We start from the raw sequence: 22,296 nt of genomic DNA, 5'->3' as shown, positions 1-22,296 counted from the left end.
TACATAGATGACAGACTGATAGAGATGAAGGATGACTAGATTAATGAATTGGGTGAGTGGGTGAATAGATAGATACATATAGATAGATGATAGATAGATAGATAGATAGATAGATAATAGTAGATTGATTAAAAGATGATAGCTAGATAGAGATGAAGGATGACTAGATTAACAAACTGGGTGAGTGGGTGAATAGATAGAAAGATAGGAATATAGACAGACAGACAGATGATAGTAGATTGATTGATAGATGATAGATAGTAGATTGATTGATAGATGATAGCTAGATAGAGATGAAGGATGACAGATTAACAAATTGGGTGAGTGGGTGAATAGGTAGGTAGATAGATGATAGACGTTAGATGACAGACATATGATAGATTGACTGATTGATAGAAAGATAGATATAGAAGATTGACTGATAGCTAGATGATACATAGATGATAGAGATGAAGGATGACTAGATTAATGAATTGAGTGGGTGGGTGAATAGATAGATGGATGGATAGATAGATAGATAGATAGATGATAGATAGATGGATAGATAGATAGATAGATAGACAGATGTTAGATGAAGGACAGATGATAGATGATAGATGATAGATGATAGATAGATAGATAGATGGATAGGTAGAAAGATAGATAGATGATAGATGACAGATGGATGATAGTAGATTGATAGATAATAGATAGATTGATAGTAGATTGATTAATAGATAGATGATAGCTAAAGATGAAAGATGACTTAGATTAACGAATTGGGTGAGTGGGTGAATAGATAGATAGATAGATGATAGATAGATAGATAGATAGATAGGCAGATAGATAGTTGACCGATAACTAATCACTTATCGATCACCGCTGAGTCATCGGCTTGTACGGACACACGGGGAGACGGGTGCGGACTGAGGTGAATTTTGTGGACCCAGAAGCCGAGACGTGAACTCTGGCCGCGGATCCAACAGGACCCTGGACCCCCGTCTCTCTCTCCACATGGAAACGCTGGCGTCGAATGACGGAGACTCATCGTGAAAACCCCTCAACCCTCCGGGTCACACGCTCTCACCTTCATGTTGCCCAGGCGCCGGGTCCTGTCCACCACCAGCAGTTTCTTGATGAGGTCTCTGTCGGGAAGAAGAGGAAAAAATAATAAAAAATATACAGCCCGGCCGGCGTGGCTCAGTGGTGAGCGTCGACCTGGGAACCAGGAGGTCAGGTCTATCGATTCACCCACTCACCCAATCGTTAATCTATTCATCCTGCATTTCTATCTAGCTATCATCTATCTATGAATCAATCTACTATCAATCTACCTATCTTTCTATTATCTATCAATCTACTATCATCCGTCATCTATCTATCTATCTATCTATCTATCTATCTATCTATCTATCTATCTATCTGTCTGTCTATCTATCATACACCTGTCATCTATCTATCTATCTATCTATCTATCTATCTATCTATCTATCATCTATCCATCCATCCATCCATCCATCCATCCATCCATTCATCTATCTATATCTATCTATCATACATCTGTTATCTATCTATCTATCTATCTATCTATCTATCTATCTATCTATCTATCTATCCATCCATCCATCTATCTATTCACCCACCCACTCCATTCATTAACCTAGTCATCCTTCATCTCTATCATCTATGTATCATCTAGCTATCAGTCAATCTCCTATATCTATCTTCGATTCCTGGTCAAGGGCACATGCCCGGGGTTGCGGGCTCGATCCCCAGTAGGGGGCGTGCAGGAGGCGGCCGGTCCATGATTCTCTCTCCTCATGGATGTTTCTCTCTCTCTCTCTCTCTCTCTCTCCCTCCCCCTTCCTCTCCGAAATCAATAAAAATATATTTAAAAGAATAAGAAGAGCCCTGGTCGGTGTGGCTCAATGGTCAGAGCATCGGCCGACACACCAAAGGGTCTTGGGTTCGATTCCCGGTCAAGGGCACAGGTCCGGGTTGTAGGGCTCGATCCCCAGTGGGGGGCGTGCAGGAGGAGGCTGGTCCATGATTCTCTCTCCTCGTGGATGTTTCTCTCTCTCTCCTCTCTTTCTCTCTGAAATCAATAAAAATATATATATATTTAAATATATAAGAAAATATATTTTTTTAAAAATAGATATTTTATTTAAATATATAAATAAAATATATTTTAAAAAAATAAAAGGAATGAGATACAAGAAATATCTTTAGGGGAGAAACGAGAATAAAAAAAAAACACCCAAAAAACAGGTTAACTATCATGAAAACAGAATCCAAATAATTCCGACATATCCCACTGAATAGAGCAATGGGCCCTCCTGCTCGAGAGATGCCTGGCGTTGGATTTTTGGGGTTTTTTTTGACGCTAAAAATAAAATAAACACGCCCCCAGACAAGGAGGGAACCTTGGTACTCACTTGACGTTGAAATCCAAGTATCTCGGGAAGTCGATTTTGCCGGCGAGAATCTTCTGATAGATGCCAAAGGGGTTGTCGTCGAAGAACGGGGGGAAGCTGCCGGAAAGATGAACACGGGTTCTCCGAGGGCCGGGGGCTCGGGGACCAGCCGCCACGGCGAGGTGGGGGAGGGCTGTGGCCGTGCCACGGAGAGAGACACGGGTTATTTCATACGCAGCCTTTATTTTTTATTTTTATTTTTTTTATTTTTTTTTGCAGGCTGAGCCCCATCAGGGATTTTTCTCCTAAAAGGCGAAGCATGAAGAATTCGGAACCTGCCACAGTCGGAAGGCAGTGCGGGCCCCAAGATGCTAACACGGAGGCCGTGCAAAAGTTCCTGTATCAAGGGTGTCCCAAAATTCACGCAAGATTTGAATTCTGCGTGAGCATTAACAACAACAACAAAAATAAAAGCCTAATTTGACTCGGTTGATCGAATCAGATTCTCATATCTGTGGCCCTTGGATGTCAATCCCTTCGATTCGATCAGCATCACCAAGTACCAATGACGGCCCAGGAGCAGGGACAGGGAAGACCCATGAAGACGGCGGCTTGGCGTCTGTGCCAGCAAAGCCCTGGAGGCCATGGACCCGATGTGCTATTCCCATACATAACCCTAGACCGTGTCCTTTATGAATCAATAAAAAATTTACAATTTTTAACTATAAACCTGTGTTTTCTATCAAAATTACTTCTTGCGTGAATTTTGGGACACCCTTTATCTATACTAGAGGCCCGGTGCATGAAATTCGTGCACTGGAGGTGGGGGGGGGGGGGGGGGGCGGTCTCTCAGCCCAGCCTGCACCCTCTCCAATCTGGGACCCCTCGAGGGATGCCCGAGGGAGGCCTCGTCCCCCCGACCCCCAACTGCCCTCCCTTGACGGCCATCTTGTGAGGGCGTGAGGGTCAATTTGCATATCACCTCTTTATTATATGGGATATACTGGAGGCCCGGTGCACGAATTCGTGCACAGGTGGGATTCGGCTGGGCCCTGGTCGAACTCTCGGTTGAGGGAACAATTTGCCTATTAGCCCTGTATCATATAGGATATTTTTATTGATTTCAGAGAGGAAGGGAGAGGGACAGAGAGACAGAAACATCGATGATGAGAGAGAAGCACGGACCGGCCGCCTCCTGCACGCCCCCTACTGGGGATCGAGGCCACAACCCGGGCATGTGCCCTTGACAGGAATCGAACCCGGGACCCTTCAGTCTGCAGGCCGACACTCTATCCACTGAGCCACACCAGCTAGAGCAACGCCAATGTTCTTGAAGCAAAATGTTCCCAAGTCAAAATCTGAGGGTGACAAAGAACTTGAAGAATGAGGGGGCGAGCAGGAGGCAGCCGGTCCACGATTCTCTCTCATCTTTGGTGTTTCTGTGTCTCTCTCCCTCTCCCTTCCTCTCTGACATCAATAAACTAAAAAAAAAAAGAATATTCCTGGTCAGAGTGTGTCAGTAGTAAGAGCACCCGCCTTTACACCGAAGGGTCTTGGGTTCGAGTCCAAGTCAGTGTGGCTCAGTGGTTGAGCGTCGACCTAGGAACCAGGAGGTCAGGGTTCGAATCCCGGTCAAGGGCACATGCCCGGGTTGCGGGCTCCGTCCCCAGTGGGGGGCGTGCAGGAGGCAGCCGGTCCATGATTCTCTCTCATCGTGGATGTTTCTCTCTCTCTCTCCTTCTGTCTCCCTCTCTGACATCAATAAAAACATTTTTAAAAAACAAACAAACAAAAAAAACCTCATAAAAACAAACCCATGAGCCCTGACCGGTGTGGCTCAGTGGATAGAGTGTCGGCCTGCTGACTGAAGGGTCCCGGGTTCGATTCCCGGTCAAGGGCATGGACCTTGGTTGCGGGCACATCCCCAGTAGGGGGCGTGCAGGAGGCAGCTGATCGATGTTTCTCTCTCATCGATGTTTCTAACTCTCTATCCCTCTCCCTTCCTCTCTGTAAAAAAATCAATAAAATATATTTTAAAAAAACAAACATATAAAAACAACAAAACCCCCATAAAAACAAACCCATGAACCTCCTTCTACTTAGAAATCACTGGGCTCCGGGATTCAATTATTATTGGGGCAATACTGCCCCCTAGTGGTCATTACGGGAGGAAATTGTGCCACAGGCCTCATATAAGAACCTGACCCATCCACGTGGGTGCGTTACAAACACAGTATGTGGTTGATGGATCAACCGTCGGCCTAATTGATGATTTTAAACTTTCCCTTTGCCCGGGACCTTCACGGGCTAAGGGTGTCGAGCACGGAATGTGGTTCCGTGTGATGTGCTAGGTCAGCGGTTCTCAACCTGTGGGTCGCCACCCCTTTGGGGGTCGAACGCCCCTTTCCCAGGGGTCGCCTAAGACCGTCAGAAAACACATCTATAATCACATATTGTTTTTGTGATTGATCCCTGTGCTTTCATGATGTTCCGTGTGTCACCATGGAAATCCATCCTGCAGATCAGATGTTTCCATGACGATTCATCACAGCAGCCACATGACAGCGATGACGTAGCCACGAGAATAATGTTATGGTTGGGGGTCCCCACAGCATGAGGAGCTGTATTCAAGGGTCGCAGTCTTAGGAAGGTTGAGAATCACTGATATATAGAGATATATAGATATAGATATAGATATAGATGATAGATAGATATAGATATAGATGATAGATAGATATAGATATAGATATAGATATAGATGTAGATGACATATAGATATAGATGATATAGATATAGATATAGATATATAGATATAGATGATATAGATATAGATGATATAGATATAGTGATGAAGCAGTAACGAGAATAATGTTATGGTTGGGGGTCCCCACAGCATGAGTAGCTGTATTCAACGGTCGCGGCATTAGGAACGTTGAGAACCACTGATATAGATAGATAGATAGATAGATAGATAGATAGATAGATAGATAGATAGATGATAGATAGATGATAGATAGATATATAGATGATAGATAGATAGATAGATAGATGATAGAGAGATAGATAGATAGAGAGATAGACAGATAGATGATAGATAGATATATAGATGATAGATAGATAGATAGATAGATAGATGATAGAGAGATAGATAGAGAGATAGACAGATAGATGATAGATAGATATATAGATGATAGATAGATGACAAGTGCCAAGAACAAAGAGCCGGGCTGTGCAAGGACTGGGGGACGGTGTCGAGTAAAACCTCATCTGGGAACGTGTCCTGTCGGCGGCGTTGACGGCCCTGGTTCTCAAAGTGGGGTCCCAGGGAACCCCGGGGTTCCTCGCGGCCATGCTGGGATTTCTGTGAGATCCTTTCTATTTTTTAATTTTTTTCCTGACTCCAAATCTGAAAGTGGAAGGAAGCGTCTTCTCCCTGTTCCTCCACCAGAACAGCATTATCATACCAGGCAGGGCTGCTCAAGAGAGGAAAATCTAATCGCCTTGGAGGAAGCCGCTGGACTTGAAGGAGGTTGGGGAAAATAGGAAACCAAGCCACACTTCTCGCTGAATGTTTTCAATTCTAGGAAATATCGTTGTTTTTCCATTAAAAATTTTTTTTTTCAATAAAATGTACTTTTTTTTTATTGATTTCACAGAGGAAGGAAGAGGGAGAGAGAGAGAGAGAGAGAGAGAGAGAGAGAGAGAAATATCCATGACGAGAGAAAATGATGGATCGGCTGCCTCCCGCACGCCCCCTACTGGGGACTGAGACCGCAACCCGGGCCTGTGCCCTTGACCGGGAATCGAACCCGGGACCCTTCAGTCCACAGGCCGACGCTCTATCCACTGAGCCACACCAGCTAGAGCATTCCATTAAAATGTTATTTGTGCTCATCATTAATGATACTATTAAAATTTTAAGTAAATATATATACATAATTTCAGCCGAATAGCATATCAGATTATAATTACATTACTTCCCTTTCTATTCTTATTAAGCTAGTAGATTAGAAGTACTCTATTTTCTAGTAGCATATTTTCTCATAATGTATAGCATACCTTAATGATATTCTAATAATGATTTATATAACAATCCTGATATAATTTTAATGCATTCTGATGCTACGTTAACAATTTTCTATAACGGTCTATGAATATTATGCTCAACAGTGTGCCGTGTTATAATATTGCTTTTACTAATAATCTTGCAAAATAGGATGTCCTGTATTATTATATTCTATCCTAATAATAAAACAATAAAGGGAAAACGTGAACCTCATTCTATTTAAAGATCCCTGGGCTCTAGCCAGTGTGCCCCACTGGACAGAGCGTCAGCCTGCGGACTGGAGGGTCCCGGGTTCGATTGCCCGGGTTGCGGGCTCGATCCCCAGTCGGGGGCGTGCAGGAGGCAGCCGGTCCATGATTCTCTCTCATCATGGATGTTTCTCTCTCTCCCCTCTGCCTTCCTCTCTGAAATCAATAACATATATTTAATAAATAAATATTTTAAGATCATGGTTCCCCAGGATTCAGTTTTCGTCAGGCAACACCGCCCCCTAGTGGTCACTCCAGGAGGAAATCGGGCTGCAAACCTCTTAGCAACACCGCCCCCTAGTGGTCACTCCAGGAGGGAATCGAACTGCAGGCCTCTTAGCAACACTGCCCCCTAGTGGTCACTCCAGGAGGAAATTGGGCTGCAAGTCTCTTAGCAACACCGCCCCCTGGTGGTCACTCCAGGAGGAAATTGAGCTGCAAACCTCAGCAACACCGCCCCCTAGTGGTCACTCCAGGAGGAAATTGAGCTGCAAACCTCTTAGCAACACCGCCCCCTAGGGGTCACTCCAGGAGGAAATTGGGCTGCAAGTCTCTTAGCAACACCGCCCCCTGGTGGTCACTCCAGGAGGAAATCGAGCTGCAAACCTCAGCAACACCGCCCCCTAGTGGTCACTCCAGGAGGAAATTGAGCTGCAAACCTCTTAGCAACACCGCCCCCTAGGGGTCACTCCAGGAGGGAATCGAACTGCAGGCCCCTTAGCAACACCGCCCCCTAGTGGTCACTCCAGGAGGAAATCGGGCTGCAGGCCCCTTAGCAACACCGCCCCCTAGTGGTCACTCCAGGAGGAAATTGAGCTGCAAACCTCTTAGCAACACTGCCCCCTAGTGGTCACTCCAGGAGGAAATTGGGCTGCAAACCTCATAGCAACACTGCCCCCTAGTGGTCACTCCAGGAGGAAATCGATCTGCAAACCTCATAGCAACACTGCCCCCTAGTGGTCATTCCAGGAGGAAATCGGGCTGCAAACCTCTTAGCAACACCGCCCCCTAGTGGTCACTCCGGGAATAAATTGAACTGCAGGCATCTTATAGGAAGCTGATCAACACGGTACCTATTTAGGGAAATGGCAGTGAGAATAGCACCCCGGAAATTTTCAGAGTGTCCCTGGGGCTAAGGGATCAGGCCGAGGGAGCAGGGGACGGGATGATCTGATTTTCCCAGAATCCCTTACTCACCCCGAAAGCATCTCGAAGATAAGGATGCCCAGCGCCCACCAGTCCACCGCGCGGCCCGTGGCCCTTGCTCTGAATGACTTCGGGGGCCAGGTATTCGGGGGTCCCACAGAGGGTCCACGTCCTGGGGGGGGAAAGGACGGAAGCATGAAAACTCAGCTGGGCTTAGCGAGGGGTGAGTCCGTTGGTGATAAAGGGCGTCCCAAAATTCACGCAAGAAGTAATTTTGATAGAAAACACAGGTTTATCATGAAAAATTGTAATTTTCTATTGATTCATAAAGGACACAGTCTAGGGTTATGTGTGGAACAGCACATCGGGTCCATGGCCTCCACAGCTTTGCTGGCACAGACGCACTCCTTTGTTGAAATTTAACAGCCTTTGAACATGGGATATGTATATAGTGTATATATACAAAGGGTGTCCCAAAATTCACGCAAGAAGTAATTTTGATAGAAAACACAGGTTTATCATGAAAAATTGTAAATTTTCTATTGATTCATAAAGGACACAGTCTAGGGTTATGTGTGGAATAGCACATCGGGGTCCATGGCCTCCACGGCTTTGCTGCACAGACGCCAAGCCGCGGTCTCCATGGGTCTTCCTTGTCCCTGCTCCTGGGCCGTCATTGGTACTTGGTGATGCTGATCGAATCGAAGGGATTGACATCAAAGGGCAACAGATATTAGAATCTGATTCAATAAACCCAGTCAAATCAGGCTTTTATTTTTTTTGTTGTTGTTGTTAATGCTCACAAAAAATTCAAATTTTGCGTGAATTCTGGGACACGCTTTCTATTGGCTCACACCTGGAGCTCATCTCTCTATATAAACAAAGGCCTAAGCGACCGTGACGACCAAAAGACTGGAATGACCGGTGGACCGGTCGCTATGACGCGCACTGACCACCAGGGGGCAGACGCTCAATGCAGGAGCTGATCCCTGGTGGTCACTGGGTTCCCACAGCCAACCTCCCATGGCCCCTCCCCCTGAGTCCCCATCAGGGGGGGGGGGGGTCAGACAGGAAACCTCCCGTGGCCCCTCCCCCCAGCCAGCAGGCCCCCCAATGGCCCCGATCGAGCGGCCGGCTGGTCAACCTCCCACAGTCCCTACCCCCATCCAACTGGCCCCCTGATAGGCCTCGATCGCCGGCCAGGCCAAGGGACCCCACCCGTGCATGAATTCGTGCACCGGGCCTCTCGTATAAAATAATAGTGAGCCCTGGCCGGTGTGGCTCAGTGGATAGAGTGTCGGCCTGTGGGCTGAAGGGTCCCGGGTTCGATTCCCGGTCAAGGGCACATGCCAGGGTTACAGGCTCGATCCCCAGTAGGGGGCGTGCAGGAGGCGGCCGATCCGTGATTCTCTCTCATCATGGGTGTTTCTCTTTCTCTCTCCTTCTCCCTTCCTCTCTGAAATCAATCAATATATGTATATTTTTAAAATAGAAGCATTGATGATATATCTGACCACACCTGAAACTAATATAAAATAATAGTGAATGCCAAAATTTCATCGACATATGTGCATGATTCAATATTATATATATATTTTCAATTTTTTTAAGTTAATATTTTTTTTTATTGATCTCAGAGGGGAAGGGAGAGGGAAAGAGATAGAAACTTCAAGGACGAGAGAGAGTCATGGATAGGCTGCCTCCTGTACGCCCCCTACTGGGGATCGAACCCACAACCCGGGCACGTGCCCTTGACTGGACTCGAACCCGCAACCCTTCAGTCCGCAGGCCGACGCTCGATGCCAGCGATGGCGAACCTTTTGAGCTCGGCGTGTCCGCATTTCGAAAAACCCTAACTTAACTCTGGTGCCGTGTCACTTATAGAAATTTTTTGATCTTTGCAACCATAGTCAGACAAAGACTTATATTTTTGATATTTATTTTATATATTTAAATGCCGCTTAACAAAGAGAAATCAACCAAAAAAATGAGTTCGTAGGTTCGCCATCACTGGTCTATGCGCTGAGCCAAACAAGCTAGGGCCATAGGGGAAATAATTTGCAAAAAAAAGATAAAGAAAAGAAAAATTAGCCTCTGGCGCCACCTAGTGGCCAGTTGGGTGAACAGCCGAGTGGGACACACATCTAAAATGAAGTTTTCTGGTTACGTATTTGGTTATATTTTTTTTCCCCTTTTCCCCCCCAATTGGCCCCCCGCCCCGTTCCCTGTGCAGCCTCAGATGCCTTTTTTTTTTTTCTCAACAAATAGGAGAAAACAGGTCCTTTCTTCTCCTTGCGAAAGAATTTTTTTTATACCTAAAAAGGGCGGGAATGTTTTATTAAAATCTATAGACTTTTTGACGTTCCTGCTAACATCTCTATAAGTGATTGATGGTCTGCTCTCACGTCAATGGTCCTCTCTCTCTCTAAAAATCAATTAAAAATTAAACATAGTCCTGCTGGTGTGGCTCAGTGGGTAGAGCATCAGCCTGCGGACTGAAGGGTCCCGGGTTCGATTCCCGGTCAAGGACACCTGCCCGGGTTGCGGGCTCCATCCCCAGTAGGGGGCGTGAAGGAGGCAGCCGATCCATGATTCTCTCTCATCATGGGTGTTTCTCCCTCTCCCTTCCTCTCTGCAATCAATAAAAATATATTTAAAAAAAAAATAAAGAAATAAAGAATTAACAAGAATATATTCTCGGGGGAGGATTAGCAAGAAAGAAAGGAAAGAGACAGACAGAAAGAATGGTGACGCCCTGACCGGTATGGCTCAGTGGATAGAGCGTCGGCCTGCGGACTGCAGGGTCCCGTGTTCGATTCCCGGCCAAGGGCATGTACCTTGGTGGCGGGCACATCCCCAGTGGGGGGCGTGCAGGAGGCAGCTGATCGATGTTTCTCTCTCATCATCGATGTTTCTGACTCTCTATCCCTCTCCCTTCCTCTCGGTAAAAAATCAATAAAATATATATTTTTTAAAAAATAAAGAATGGTGACTGTGGGAGGTGAGGCTGTGGTCGACGGACTTGCTGTGACCATCATGTCCTCGCGTGTCCTCCCTCCATCATGAGGCCACACGCCTGGTCACGCCTGGTCACGCCTGGTCACGCTCACTGGCCGCCCAGCTTCTATCTGATAGAACAGCCGGACGCAGGCGGCCACAGGTAACTCTATCGGCCTTCGATGCAGGGTGTCCGCTTGCACGTGGACGGGGAGGCGAGGGGAGGGGGGTCGGGGGGTGAGGGGCCCGGGCTGTATCCATTTCCCGTCTCTTCAGCAGCCTCGGGGGCCTGACACCTCGTTAGAGAAGAAAATTCCAACCAAAAAAGCCGCCGGCCCGGCCCGGCCAGTGTGGCTCAGTGGATAGAGCGCCGGCCTGTGAACCAGGAGGTCCCGGGTTCGAATCCCGCTCAAGGGCACATGCCCGTGTTGCTGGCTCGGTCCCCAGTAGGGGGCGTGCAGGAGGCGGCCGGTCCAGGATTCTCTCTCTCCCTATTTCTGTTTCTCTATTTCCCTTCTTCTTTTAAATCAATAAAAAATATATATATATTTTTAAAAGCCTCGAGCCCTGAACATTTTTGCTCATTGGATAGAGCAACAGCCCAGTATTGAAGGGTAAAGGGTTCGATTCCTGCTCGAGGGCACGTACCTGGGTTGCGGGTTCGAATCCGGCCCCGGTCAGGGCTCATGCAGGAGGCAAGCATTGGGTGTGTCTGTCTCACATTTCTCTGTCTCTCTCTCTCTCTCTCTCTCTAAAGGAAAAAAATCAGTGGAAAAATATATCCTGGGTTGAGGCTTAGTAACAACAACAAAAAGTATTTGATCTCCTGGGATGTGCAGGGAGCCGTAAATTGCGATAAAGAACTTAAAAATATATTCCTTCTTGGCTCTGGCCGGTGTGGCTCAGTGGATAGACCCTCGGCCTGCGGACCGAAGGGTCCCGGGTTCGATTCCCGGTCAAGGGCACAGGCCCGGGTTGCAGGCTCTTTCTTTCTCTCCCTCTCCCTTCCTGTCTGAAATTAATAAGAAATATTTAAAAATAATAATAATAGCCGAAACCGGTTTGGCTCAGTGGATAGAGCGTTGGCCTGCGGACGGAAGGGTCCCGGGTTCGATTCCCGCTCAAGGGCATGTACCTGGGTTGTGGGCTCCATCCCCAGTAGGGGGCGTGCGGGAGGCAGCCGGTCCATGATTCTCTCTCATCACAGATGTTTCTCTCTCTCCCTCTGCCTTCCTTTCTGAAATCAATAAAAATATGTATTTTTTAAAAAAAGGTTTTCATTAAAAAAAAAAAAAAAAGACAGAAAGAGAGAGAGAGAGAGAGAGAGAAACATCCACGATGAGAGAGAATCATGGACCGGCTTCCTCCCGCACGCCCCCTACTGGGGATGAAGCCCGCAACCAGGGCATGTGCCCTTGACCGAGAATCGAACCCGGGACCCTTGAGTCCGCAAGCTGATGCTCTATCCACTGAGCCACACCAGCCAGAGCCCAGAAGGAATATATTTTTAAAAATCAGCCCTAACTGGTGTGGCTCAGAGGATAGAGCGTTGGCCCTTGGACCAAAGGGTCCTGGGTTCGAATCCTGGTCAAGGCATGTACCTCGGTTGCGGGCTCCATCCCCAGCGGTGGGTGTGCAGGAGGCAGCTGGTCGATGTTTCTCTCTCTCCCTCTCCCTTCCTCTCTGTAGAAAATCAATAAAAATATATTTAAAGAAAAAAAGAACCTATTTATAAAAAATGATAATAAATGAGCCCTAACTGGTGTGGCTCAGTGGATAGAGCGTTGGCCTGTGGACTCAAGGGTCCCGAGTTCGATTCCTGCCAAGGGCATGGACCTGGGTTGCGGGCACATTCCCAGTGGGGAGTGTGCAGGAGGCGGCCGATCGATATTTCTCTCATCATCGATGTTTCTAACTCTCTATCCCTCTCCCTTCCTCTCTGTAAAAAATCAATAAAATATATTTAAAAAACCAACGAGAACTCCCAGGCCCCGACAGGGCCCGGGGGCGGCCCCGGAGGCACCAGGCCTCACCTGTCCACCAGCTTCTTGGCGAAGCCGAAGTCGGTGAGCTTGACGTGGCCGTCGCGGTCCAGCAGGATGTTCTCGGGCTTCAGGTCCCGGTACACGATCTCCCGTGTGTGCAGGTAGTCCAGGGCGCACACGATCTCCGCCGCGTAGAACAGCCCGGCCGCGTTGGAGAAGCGGCCCCGGTTGCGCAGGTAGCTGAACAGCTCGCCGCCCGGCACGAACTCCATCAGCATGTAGAGGAAGCGGTCGTCATGGCAGGTCCAGAACCTGCGGGGGAGGCCGGGGAGGGAGGGCTGGGCCGGAGGGGACATCTGGACCGGACAGGAGTGCACGGAGGGGGCATCTGGACCGGACAGGAGTGCACGGAGGGGCCATCTGGACCGGACAGGTGTGCACCGGTGTGAGCACGGAGGGGGCATCTGGACCGGACAGGTGTGCACAGGTGTTCACGGAGGGGGCATCTGGACCGGACAGGTGTGCATGGAGGGGGCATCTGGACCGGACAGGTGTGCACAGGTGTGAGCACGGAGGGGGCATCTGGACCGGACAGGTGTGCACAGGTGTGAGCACGGAGGGGGCATCTGGACCAGACAGGAGTGCACAGGTGTGAGCACGGAGGGGGCATCTGGACCGGACAGGTGTGCACAGGTGTTCACGGAGGGGGCATCTGGACCAGACAGGTGTGCATGGAGGGGGCATCTGGACCGGACAGGTGTGCACCGGTGTGAGCACGGAGGGGGCATCTGGACCGGACAGGTGTGCACAGGTGTTCACGGAGGGGGCATCTGGACCGGACAGGTGTGCATGGAGGGGGCATCTGGACCGGACAGGTGTGCACAGGTGTGAGCACGGAGGGGGCATCTGGACCAGACAGGAGTGCACAGGTGTGAGCACGGAGGGGGCATCTGGACCGGACAGGTGTGCACAGGTGTTCACGGAGGGGGCATCTGGACCAGACAGGTGTGCATGGAGGGGGCATCTGGACCGGACAGGTGTGCACAGGTGTGAGCACGGAGGGGGCATCTGGACCGGACAGGTGTGCACAGGTGTGAGCACGGAGGGGGCATCTGGACCAGACAGGAGTGCACAGGTGTGAGCACGGAGGGGGCATCTGGACCGGACAGGTGTGCACAGGTGTGCACGGAGGGGGCATCTGGACCGGACAGGTGTGCACAGGTGTGAGCACGGAGGGGGCATCTGGACCAGACAGGTGTGCACGGAGGGGGCATGTGGACCGGACAGGTGTGCACCGGTGTGAGCACGGAGGGGGCATCTGGACCAGACAGGAGTGCACAGGTGTGCACGGAGGGGGCATCTGGACCGGACAGGTGTGCACAGGTGTGCACGGAGGGGGCATCTGGACCGGACAGGTGTGCACAGGTGTGAGCACAGGTGTGAGCACAGATGGACATGGAGGTACACGTGTGGCCTTGAGAGTGTGGCTCAGTGGTTGAGCATCGACCTAGGAACCAGGAGGTCCCGGGTTCGATACCTGGTCAAGGGCACATGCCCGGGGTGCAGGCTCCAATGACCAGAAAAAAGACATTATTTCTAACAGAGCTTCCGGGAAAAATCTCGATTATTAAAACCCTGTAGCCCAGGTTGGTGTGGCATAGTGGACAGAGCGTCGGCCTGTGGACTGAAGGGTCCCGGGTTCAATTCCCGGTCAAGGGCACAGGCCAGGATTGTGGGCTCAATGCCCAGTAGGGGGTGTGCAGGAGGCAGCCGATCCATGATTCTCTCTCATCATGGATGTTTCTCTCTCTCTCTCTCTGCCTTCCTCTCTGAAATCAATAATATATTTTTAAAATCAGGTACAGGTTCACCCCAGAATGTGTGGCTCACTGGATAGAGCCTCGGCCTGCGGACTGAAGGGTCCTCGGTTCGATTCCTGGTCAAGGGCACATGCCCGGGTTGCAGGCTCGATCCCCAGTTGGGGGCGTGCGGGAGGCAGCCGATCCATGATTCTCTCTCATCATGGATGTTCCTCTCTCTCTCTCTCTCTCTCTCGCGCGCGCGCTCTCCCTTCCTCTCTGAAATCAATCCTATATAATAAAAGCCCAGCGACCGTCACGGCATAACAACCAGAACGACCAACCGAGCAGTCGCTATGAGGTGCACTGACCACCTCTCGGTCCCTCCCTCCAGCCCGCAGCCTCCGATCGATCGCCCAGCCAATGAGGAACCAGGGTGGGCGGAAGTGGCAGGACTGCGGACTGGCAAGCGGGCGGAAGACCGCCCTGACCGCAGGCTAGGCCTGGGTACCCTCTCGCGTCCGATTTGGTGCGCTGGGACTCCAGTAAGGATATATATATATATATATATATATATTTTTTTTTTTTTTTAAACTATTATTTTATTGATTTTTTTTACAGAGAGGAAGAGAGAAGGATAGAGAGTTAGAAACATCGATGAGAGAGAAACATCGATCAGCTGCCTCCTGCACGCCCCCCACTGGAGATGTGTCCGCAACCAAGGTACATGCCCTTGACCGGAATCAAACCCGGGACCCTTCAGTCCGCAGGCCGACGCTCTATCCAAGGAGCCAAACCGGTTAGAACGAGTAAGGATATATTTTTTTAAAATAAGAGAGAAGAAGTCGCTGAAACAAGAACCCGGGATGGGAGAGGGGACGGACTCACAGCTTGACCAGGAAGGGGTGGCTGACTTCCTTGAGGACTGACTTCTCGTTGTGCACGTGCTGCTCCTGCTTCAGCCGGATGACGTCGGGGATGCTCATGACCTTGAGCGCGAAGAACTGCTTGCCCGTCTTCTGCCGGACGAGCTGTACACGCCCGAAGGTCCCTGTGCCTGCGGAGAAGGAGGAGAGGGGGCCCAATGGGTACCGGGACTGGACCAGCGGGTCGGACACTCAACAGTCGACAGGAGTCCGGCCGGCCGGGCTCAAGGGTGGAGCGTCGACACAGGAACCAGGAGGTCAGGGTTCGAGTCCCGGTCCAGGGCACCTGCCCGGGTTGTGGGCTCGATCCCCAGCAGGGGGCGTGCAGGAGGCAGCCAGTCCATGATTCTCTCTCATCATGGATGTTTCTCTCTCTCTCTCTCCCTCTTTCTTCTTGCCTGAAATCAATAACAATACACTTTAAACAATACTCTACAAGCCCTGACCGGTGTGGCTCAGTGGATAGAGCATCGGCCTGTGGACTGAAGGGTCCCGGGTTCGATTCCCGGTCAAGGGCATGGACCTTGGTTGCGGGCATATCCCCAGTAGGGGGCGGGCAGGAGGCAGCCGATCGATGTTTCTCTCTCATCGATGTTTCTAACTCTCTATCCCTCTCCCTTCCTCTCTGTAAAAAATCAATAAACTATATATTTTAAAAAAATAAATAAACGGAAAGCCCCCCAGCTTTCAGGTCAATCTACCGGCTCCCGGAGACGGGGGGTTGGGGACGAGGGCCAGGGCGAGGAGCCACGTGGCCGTGGCTCTGAAGGGAAGTTTCCGTCGTGAATGTTTCATTAGAGCAGAAGCAGAGGGTGACCTGCAGGAGCCAAGAAACGCTGGTTCGTCTTGAAAGCCCGGCCTCATGGAAAGATAATCTGGAGGCGAGAACAGAACAGGACACGCGGACCTCGGTTCCCGACCCCTCCCCTCTCTAACCATTTGCTTCCCGACCAACTTATTCACCAGGAAAAGCTGCCCTGGCCATGGACCAAAATTTAGTTTTTTGACCCGAAAACCCTTTCAAGTTGATGCCTCAGCCTGAGAAAAGCGACCCTCCGTCAACACACACAGAGGAGAGAATGCTTTTGCGACGGAAAAAAAATCAATGATGAGCACAATTTTATTTATTTCATTTTTAAAACAAATTTTTAAAAAATATTTTTTGTTGATTTTTTTACAGAGAGGAAGGGAGAGGGACAGAGAGTTAGAAACATCGATGAGAGAGAAACATCGATCGGCTGCTTCCTGCACACCCCCTACTGGGGATGTGCCCGCAACCAAGGTCCATGCCCTTGACCGGAATCGAACCCGGGACCCTTTGGTCCGCAGGCCGACGCTCTATCCACTGAGCCACACCGGTCAGGGCATTGTTTCATTTTTTTTAAATTTTTTTTTCCTTAAAAATTCCTGATTTAGCACATATTCTACTTCAGAGAATAAATGTGAGAAACATAGGTTGTTTTAAAATACCACAGTAGCTTCTTGGTAGGTAATTTGATCGGCAGAGTTACCCAATACAAAAAGAATGACCAGAAATAAGACATTATTTCTAATAGAGCTTCCGGAAAAAATCCTGATTATTAAAACCCTGGAGCCCTGGCCCGTGTGGCTCAGTGGATAGAGCGTCGGCCTGCAGACTGAAGGGTCCCAGGTTCGATTCCCGGTCAAGGGCACACGCCCGGGTTATGGGCTCGATCCCCAGTCGGGGGCGTGCGGGGGGCAGCCGGTCCATGATTCTCTCTCATCATGGATGCTTCTCTCTCTCTCTCTCTCTCTCTCTCTCTCTCTCTCTCGCCCTCTCAGTCCCAATCGGCCGAACCCCAGCAGCAAGCTAACTTACCAGTCGGAGCGTCTGCCCCCTGGTGGTCAGTGCACGTCATAGCGACTGGTCGACCCATCGACTGTCTGCCCCCGGGTGGTCAGTGCACATCATAGTGAGCACTTGAGCGGCCTTAGCATATCATTAGCATATTACGCTTTGATTGGTTGAACGGCCGACCAGACAACCAGACACTTAGCATATTAGGCTTTTATTCTATAGGATGTCAACCCAATAATTTCAGTTAGAAAAACATTAATTATCACAGCTAGGATATAACTCTGATGAGCTCAGTGGTTTTAATGGGTTTCTTTCACCTCAAAGACGTCAGGAGACGGGTGGGTTGAAGAACATAGAGATGGCCCTGGCTGGTGTGGCTCAGTGGATAGAGCGTCAGCCTGCGGACTGAAGGGTCCCGGGTTCGATTCCCGGTCAGGGCACAGGCCCGGATTGTAGGCTTGATCCCCAGTAGGGGGTGTGCAGGAGGCGGCTGATCCATGATTCTCTCTCATCGTGGATGTTTCTCTCTCTCTCTCCCTCTCCCTACCTCTCTGAAATCAATAAAAATATATATATTTTTTTAAATCTAAAAAAAATGAAAAATTAAAAAAAAAAAAAAAGGGTGAGTCCGAAGCCACAAAGGGAACCGAGATTTGTGAGGTTGGAGTAAAGAGTTCAAGAGGCGGAAGGGATTTTGAAATCCTTTGGGTGGATTCTTTACTCAAAGGGCAACAGGACATCACGAGGGTGAGAGGAGGGAAGTGCCCGCATGGGTTTTGGTCGTGCAGGGTTTTGTGTTGTTGCCAGGATTCCTCTGAGGAGCCCGGCCGGTGTGGCTCAGTGGTTGAGCGTCGACTTATGAACCAGGAGGTCCCGGGTTCGATTTTAGTCCAGGGCACATGCCCGGGTTGGGGGCCGGATCCCCAGTAGGGGGCATGCTGGAGGCAGCCGATGCATGATTCTCTCTCATCATGGATGTTTCTATCTCTGGCTCCCTCTCCCTTCCTCTCTGAAATCAGTAAATATATATATATTTTTTTTTTAAAAAGAAAGAAAGAAAAAAAGAATGGGTGAGTCAAAAGCCAATAAGGAAACTTGAGATTCGTGAGGTAGGAAGAAACCCATCACGAAAAGGAAGAAATTTTGAAATTCTTTGCGTGAATTCTGTTTTTTTTTATTTTGTTTTTGCTGTTGTTTTGGTTACTGGTTAATCCTCCCCCGAGGATATGTTTCCGTTGCTTTTTAGAGAGAGTAAGAGACAGAGGGAAATATTTTTTTTAAATATATTTTATTGGTTTTTTACAGAGAGGAAGGGAGAGGGATAGAGAGTTAGAAACATCGATGAGAGAGAAACATCCATCAGCTGCCTCCTGCCCGCCCCCTACTGGGGATGTGCCCACAACCAAGGTACATGCCCTTGGCCGGATTCGAACCCGGGACCCTTCAGTCCACAGGCTGATGCTCTATCCACTGAGCCACACCAGTTACGGCTTGTTTTGTTTTTGCTGTTGTTTTGTTTCTGGTTAATCCTCCCCCGAGGATATTTTTCCGTTGCTTTTTAGAGAGAGTGAAAGAGAGAGGGAAAGATGGAGGGAAATATTGACGTGAGAGACACACATCGATGGGTTGCCCCTTGCACGCACCCTAACCGGGGCCCGGGCAGGGGAGGAGCCTGCAACCGGGGTACCTGACCTTGACTGGAATCAAACCCGGGACCCGTTGGGCCATAGGCCAACGCTCTATCCGCTGAGCCAAACCAGCGAGGACGGTGTGAATTATTTACGCCACGGTCAGCAGCACGTCACGTGGCTGAGAGCAGGGAAGTGCCTGGGCGGATTTCGCTTGTGTAGGGTGTTGTGTTATTGCGTAAAGACTCTCCTGATATCAGACAGGCCAGGGGAGTGGAGGCTGCAGGACAAATAAGACAGAGATGCAGAGTCGAGAGAGATGAGCTGTGATTGTTGGGAGAGGCACAGATGAGAGGCGGGTACGGACAAAGAGAAAACCGGCCATGGAAATAGACTAGATGGGGCGGGGAGAGCGAGTGTGGGTGGAGATGAATGCCAGGCAGCGTTGAGTTATGTGAGCAGCTCATGAGAGCAACAACTACACAGGTCAACCGGGCAGCTGCTTTTCATACCAATGACCTGTCCTTGCTCAGGATTCAGACTTTGCTAAAATCTCTTAAACAAGCAGCCGCTGGTATCAGTGTGCCCCATACCTATCAAAAAAAAAAGGACTCGAATCTCCCCTCACCACCCCACTTAGCAGCAGCCTGTCTCTCTCTCTTTTTAAAAAATATATATTTTATTGGTTTCAAAGAGAAAGGGAGAGGGAAAGATAGAAACATCTAGGAAACACATGTTAAAACAAAACAAACAAGCAAAATTCTGCCAAAGAAAGGTTTAAAGAATCAGAATAAAACTTTAAAAAATTAATTAATATAGTTAATAAGAGACGATCTCAAAATTACCTAAGTGTTATGATAAAAGCCACTCAGTTTTTTAAAAATATATATATATTTTTATTGATTTCAGAGAGGAAGGGAGAGGGAGAGAGAGAAACATCCATGATGAGAGAGAATCACGGATCGGCTGCCTCCTGCACGCCCCCGACTGGGGATTGAGCCCGCAACCCAGGCATGTGCCCTTGACCGGGACTCGAACCCGGGTCCCTTCAGTCCTCAGGCGGACGCTCTATCCGCTGATCCACACCGGCCAGGCCAGCAGCCGGCCTTGCTTCACAGCGGGGCCTCACCTGGGCACTTCCAAGCCCAGTACAAGTAGCAGCCAACTGCAGATCGCTCTGTAGCTCCTGCCGGGTGGCCCCAGGCAGAGGCTGGCCTTGCGGCTCCCAGGAGATCCCAGAGCCAGTGCGCCCAGTGGACAGCTTCAGATCATAGCAGATTCCAATTCTACGCATCCACAAGTGACACAGTCCAGGGGCTGACTCGGTGAACCCCATCAAGCAAGGCCTGCTCGGTAGGGGTGTCCCCTGCACAGCGGCCCTTCCATTGTAGACACAGCTGGTCCTCACAGCCAACTGGCCTAGAGCCCGATTATTCCCGGTCACACGAATGCCTCCCAGTGACACCCAATCATGGCTCAGCCACAGCAAGACTGTGCACACAGCTCACACAGGGGTGCACCTGGGACAGCGACGGCGAACCTCTTGAGCTCGGCGTGCCAGCATTTTGAAAAACCCTAACTTAACTCTGGTGCCATGTCACATACAGAAATTTTTTGATCTTTGCAACCATCGTAAGACAAAGACTTATATTGTTGATATTTAATTTATCTATTTAAATGCCATTGAAATAAAGAAAAATCAACCAAAAGAAATGAGTTCGCGTGTCACCTCTGACACGTGTGTCATAGGTTCGCCATCACTGGTAGAGATTGTTCATTTAATTTATTTTTTTAAAAGGATTTCTATTGATTTTTTTCCAGAAAGAAGAAGAGAGAGGGACAGAGAGAGAGACTCATTGATGGGAGAGCAAGACATTGACCGGCTGCCTCCTACACGCCCCTTACTGCCCCCTGGTGGTCAGTGCACGTCATAGCGACTGGTCGACCGGTCGACTGTTGGATCAAGCCTGAAACCTGGGCCTGTGCCCTGACCGGGAATCGGACCCACAACCTTTGGGTGCACGGGATGAGACCCACATCCCAAAGCAGCCGTTCTCAAACCCTTTGGTCTCAGGAGTCTTCAGCCCCTAGAAACCTCAGCAGGGCCTTAAGGCACGGCTGTTTGTTTGAGGGGTTCATACCTCGCGACAGTCACCATAGGAACCCGTCAAACAGAAATCGATAAAACACAGGACCAGGCAGGGACGCAAGGCGTGCGGTCGCGGGAATGTCATCACACGTCACGGCGCCTCTGGCAATGCCGACGGCACATTTTCTTTTTTTTAAAAAAATAGGTTTTTATTGATTTCAGAGAGAGGAAGGGAGAAGGAGAGAGAGAGAGAAGCATCCATGATGAGAGAGATTCATGGACCGGCTGCCTCCTGCACGCCCCCAACTCATTCCACAGGCCGGCGCTCTATCCACTGAGCCACACCGGCTTAGGCTGCAGAACTACTTTCATCTCAAGGATGGGCGAGTTCTCAGCCACCTGGCAAGGAATGAACACACACTTTGAAGATGTATGTTGGCCCGGCTGGTGTGGCTCAGTGGTTAAGCATTGACCTATGAACCGTGAGGTCGGGGTTCGATTCCCGGTCAAGGGCACACGCCCGGGTTGCAGGCTCGAACCCCAGTAGAGGGCGTGCAGGAGGCGGCCGATCCATGACTCTCTCTCATCATAGATGTGTCTTCTACCTCTCTCTCCCTCTCCCTTCCTCTCTGACATCAATAAAAACATATATTAAAACAAAACAAACAAACATAATTCTGCCAAAGAACGGTATAAAAAATGAGAATAAAACTTTAAAAAATAAATCTATATATATATATAAAAGCCTAAGCCAGCGAAGGACCGAACGACCAGTCGCTATGACGCACACTGACCACCAGGGGGCAGACGCTCAATGCAGGAGCTGCCCCCTAGTGGGCCCTGCCCTCCTATGGCCAACCTCCCACGATCCCTCCCTCCGGCCAGCCGGCCCCGATTGGCCCTGATCACCAGCCAGGCCAAGGGACACCCCCCCACCGGTGCATGAATTCATGCACTGGGCCTCTGGTTAATGAATAAAGCTAATAAAAGACAATCTCAAAATCCCCCAAGCATTATGATAGAAGCCCTCTGTGTTTTGGGTTTTTTTGAAATATATTTTTATTGATTTTTTAAGAGAGGAAGGGAGAGGGAGAGATAGAAACATCCATGATGAGAGAGAATCATGCATTGGCTGCCTCATGCACGCCCCCTACTGGGGATCGAGCCTGCATCCCGGGCATGTGCCCTTGACCGGGA

At 49.4% G+C, this 22,296-nt stretch overlaps 1 protein-coding gene across 1 annotated transcript in view; it reads right to left on the bottom strand.

The window, feature by feature from the left end:
* The window catches only part of PRKX (protein kinase cAMP-dependent X-linked catalytic subunit), a 45,498-nt gene that overhangs the window by 10,404 nt on the left and 12,798 nt on the right, over positions 1–22,296 (bottom strand). Inside the window, 6 exon segments of the mRNA XM_070402684.1 lie at positions 1,067–1,124; positions 2,418–2,513; positions 7,908–7,963; positions 7,965–8,028; positions 12,887–13,150; positions 15,526–15,694. Coding sequence (XP_070258785.1) covers positions 1,067–1,124; positions 2,418–2,513; positions 7,908–7,963; positions 7,965–8,028; positions 12,887–13,150; positions 15,526–15,694 — 707 coding nt within the window.

The sequence above is a fragment of the Myotis yumanensis genome, unplaced genomic scaffold (assembly GCF_028538775.1).
Source record: "Myotis yumanensis isolate MYYU_CA2020_CCGP unplaced genomic scaffold, mMyoYum1.0.hap1 SCAF_24, whole genome shotgun sequence".
Lineage (NCBI taxonomy): Eukaryota > Metazoa > Chordata > Mammalia > Chiroptera > Vespertilionidae > Myotis > Myotis yumanensis.
Note: the sequence above shows the minus strand (reverse complement) of the source record. Positions and strands in the feature narration are given on the sequence as shown.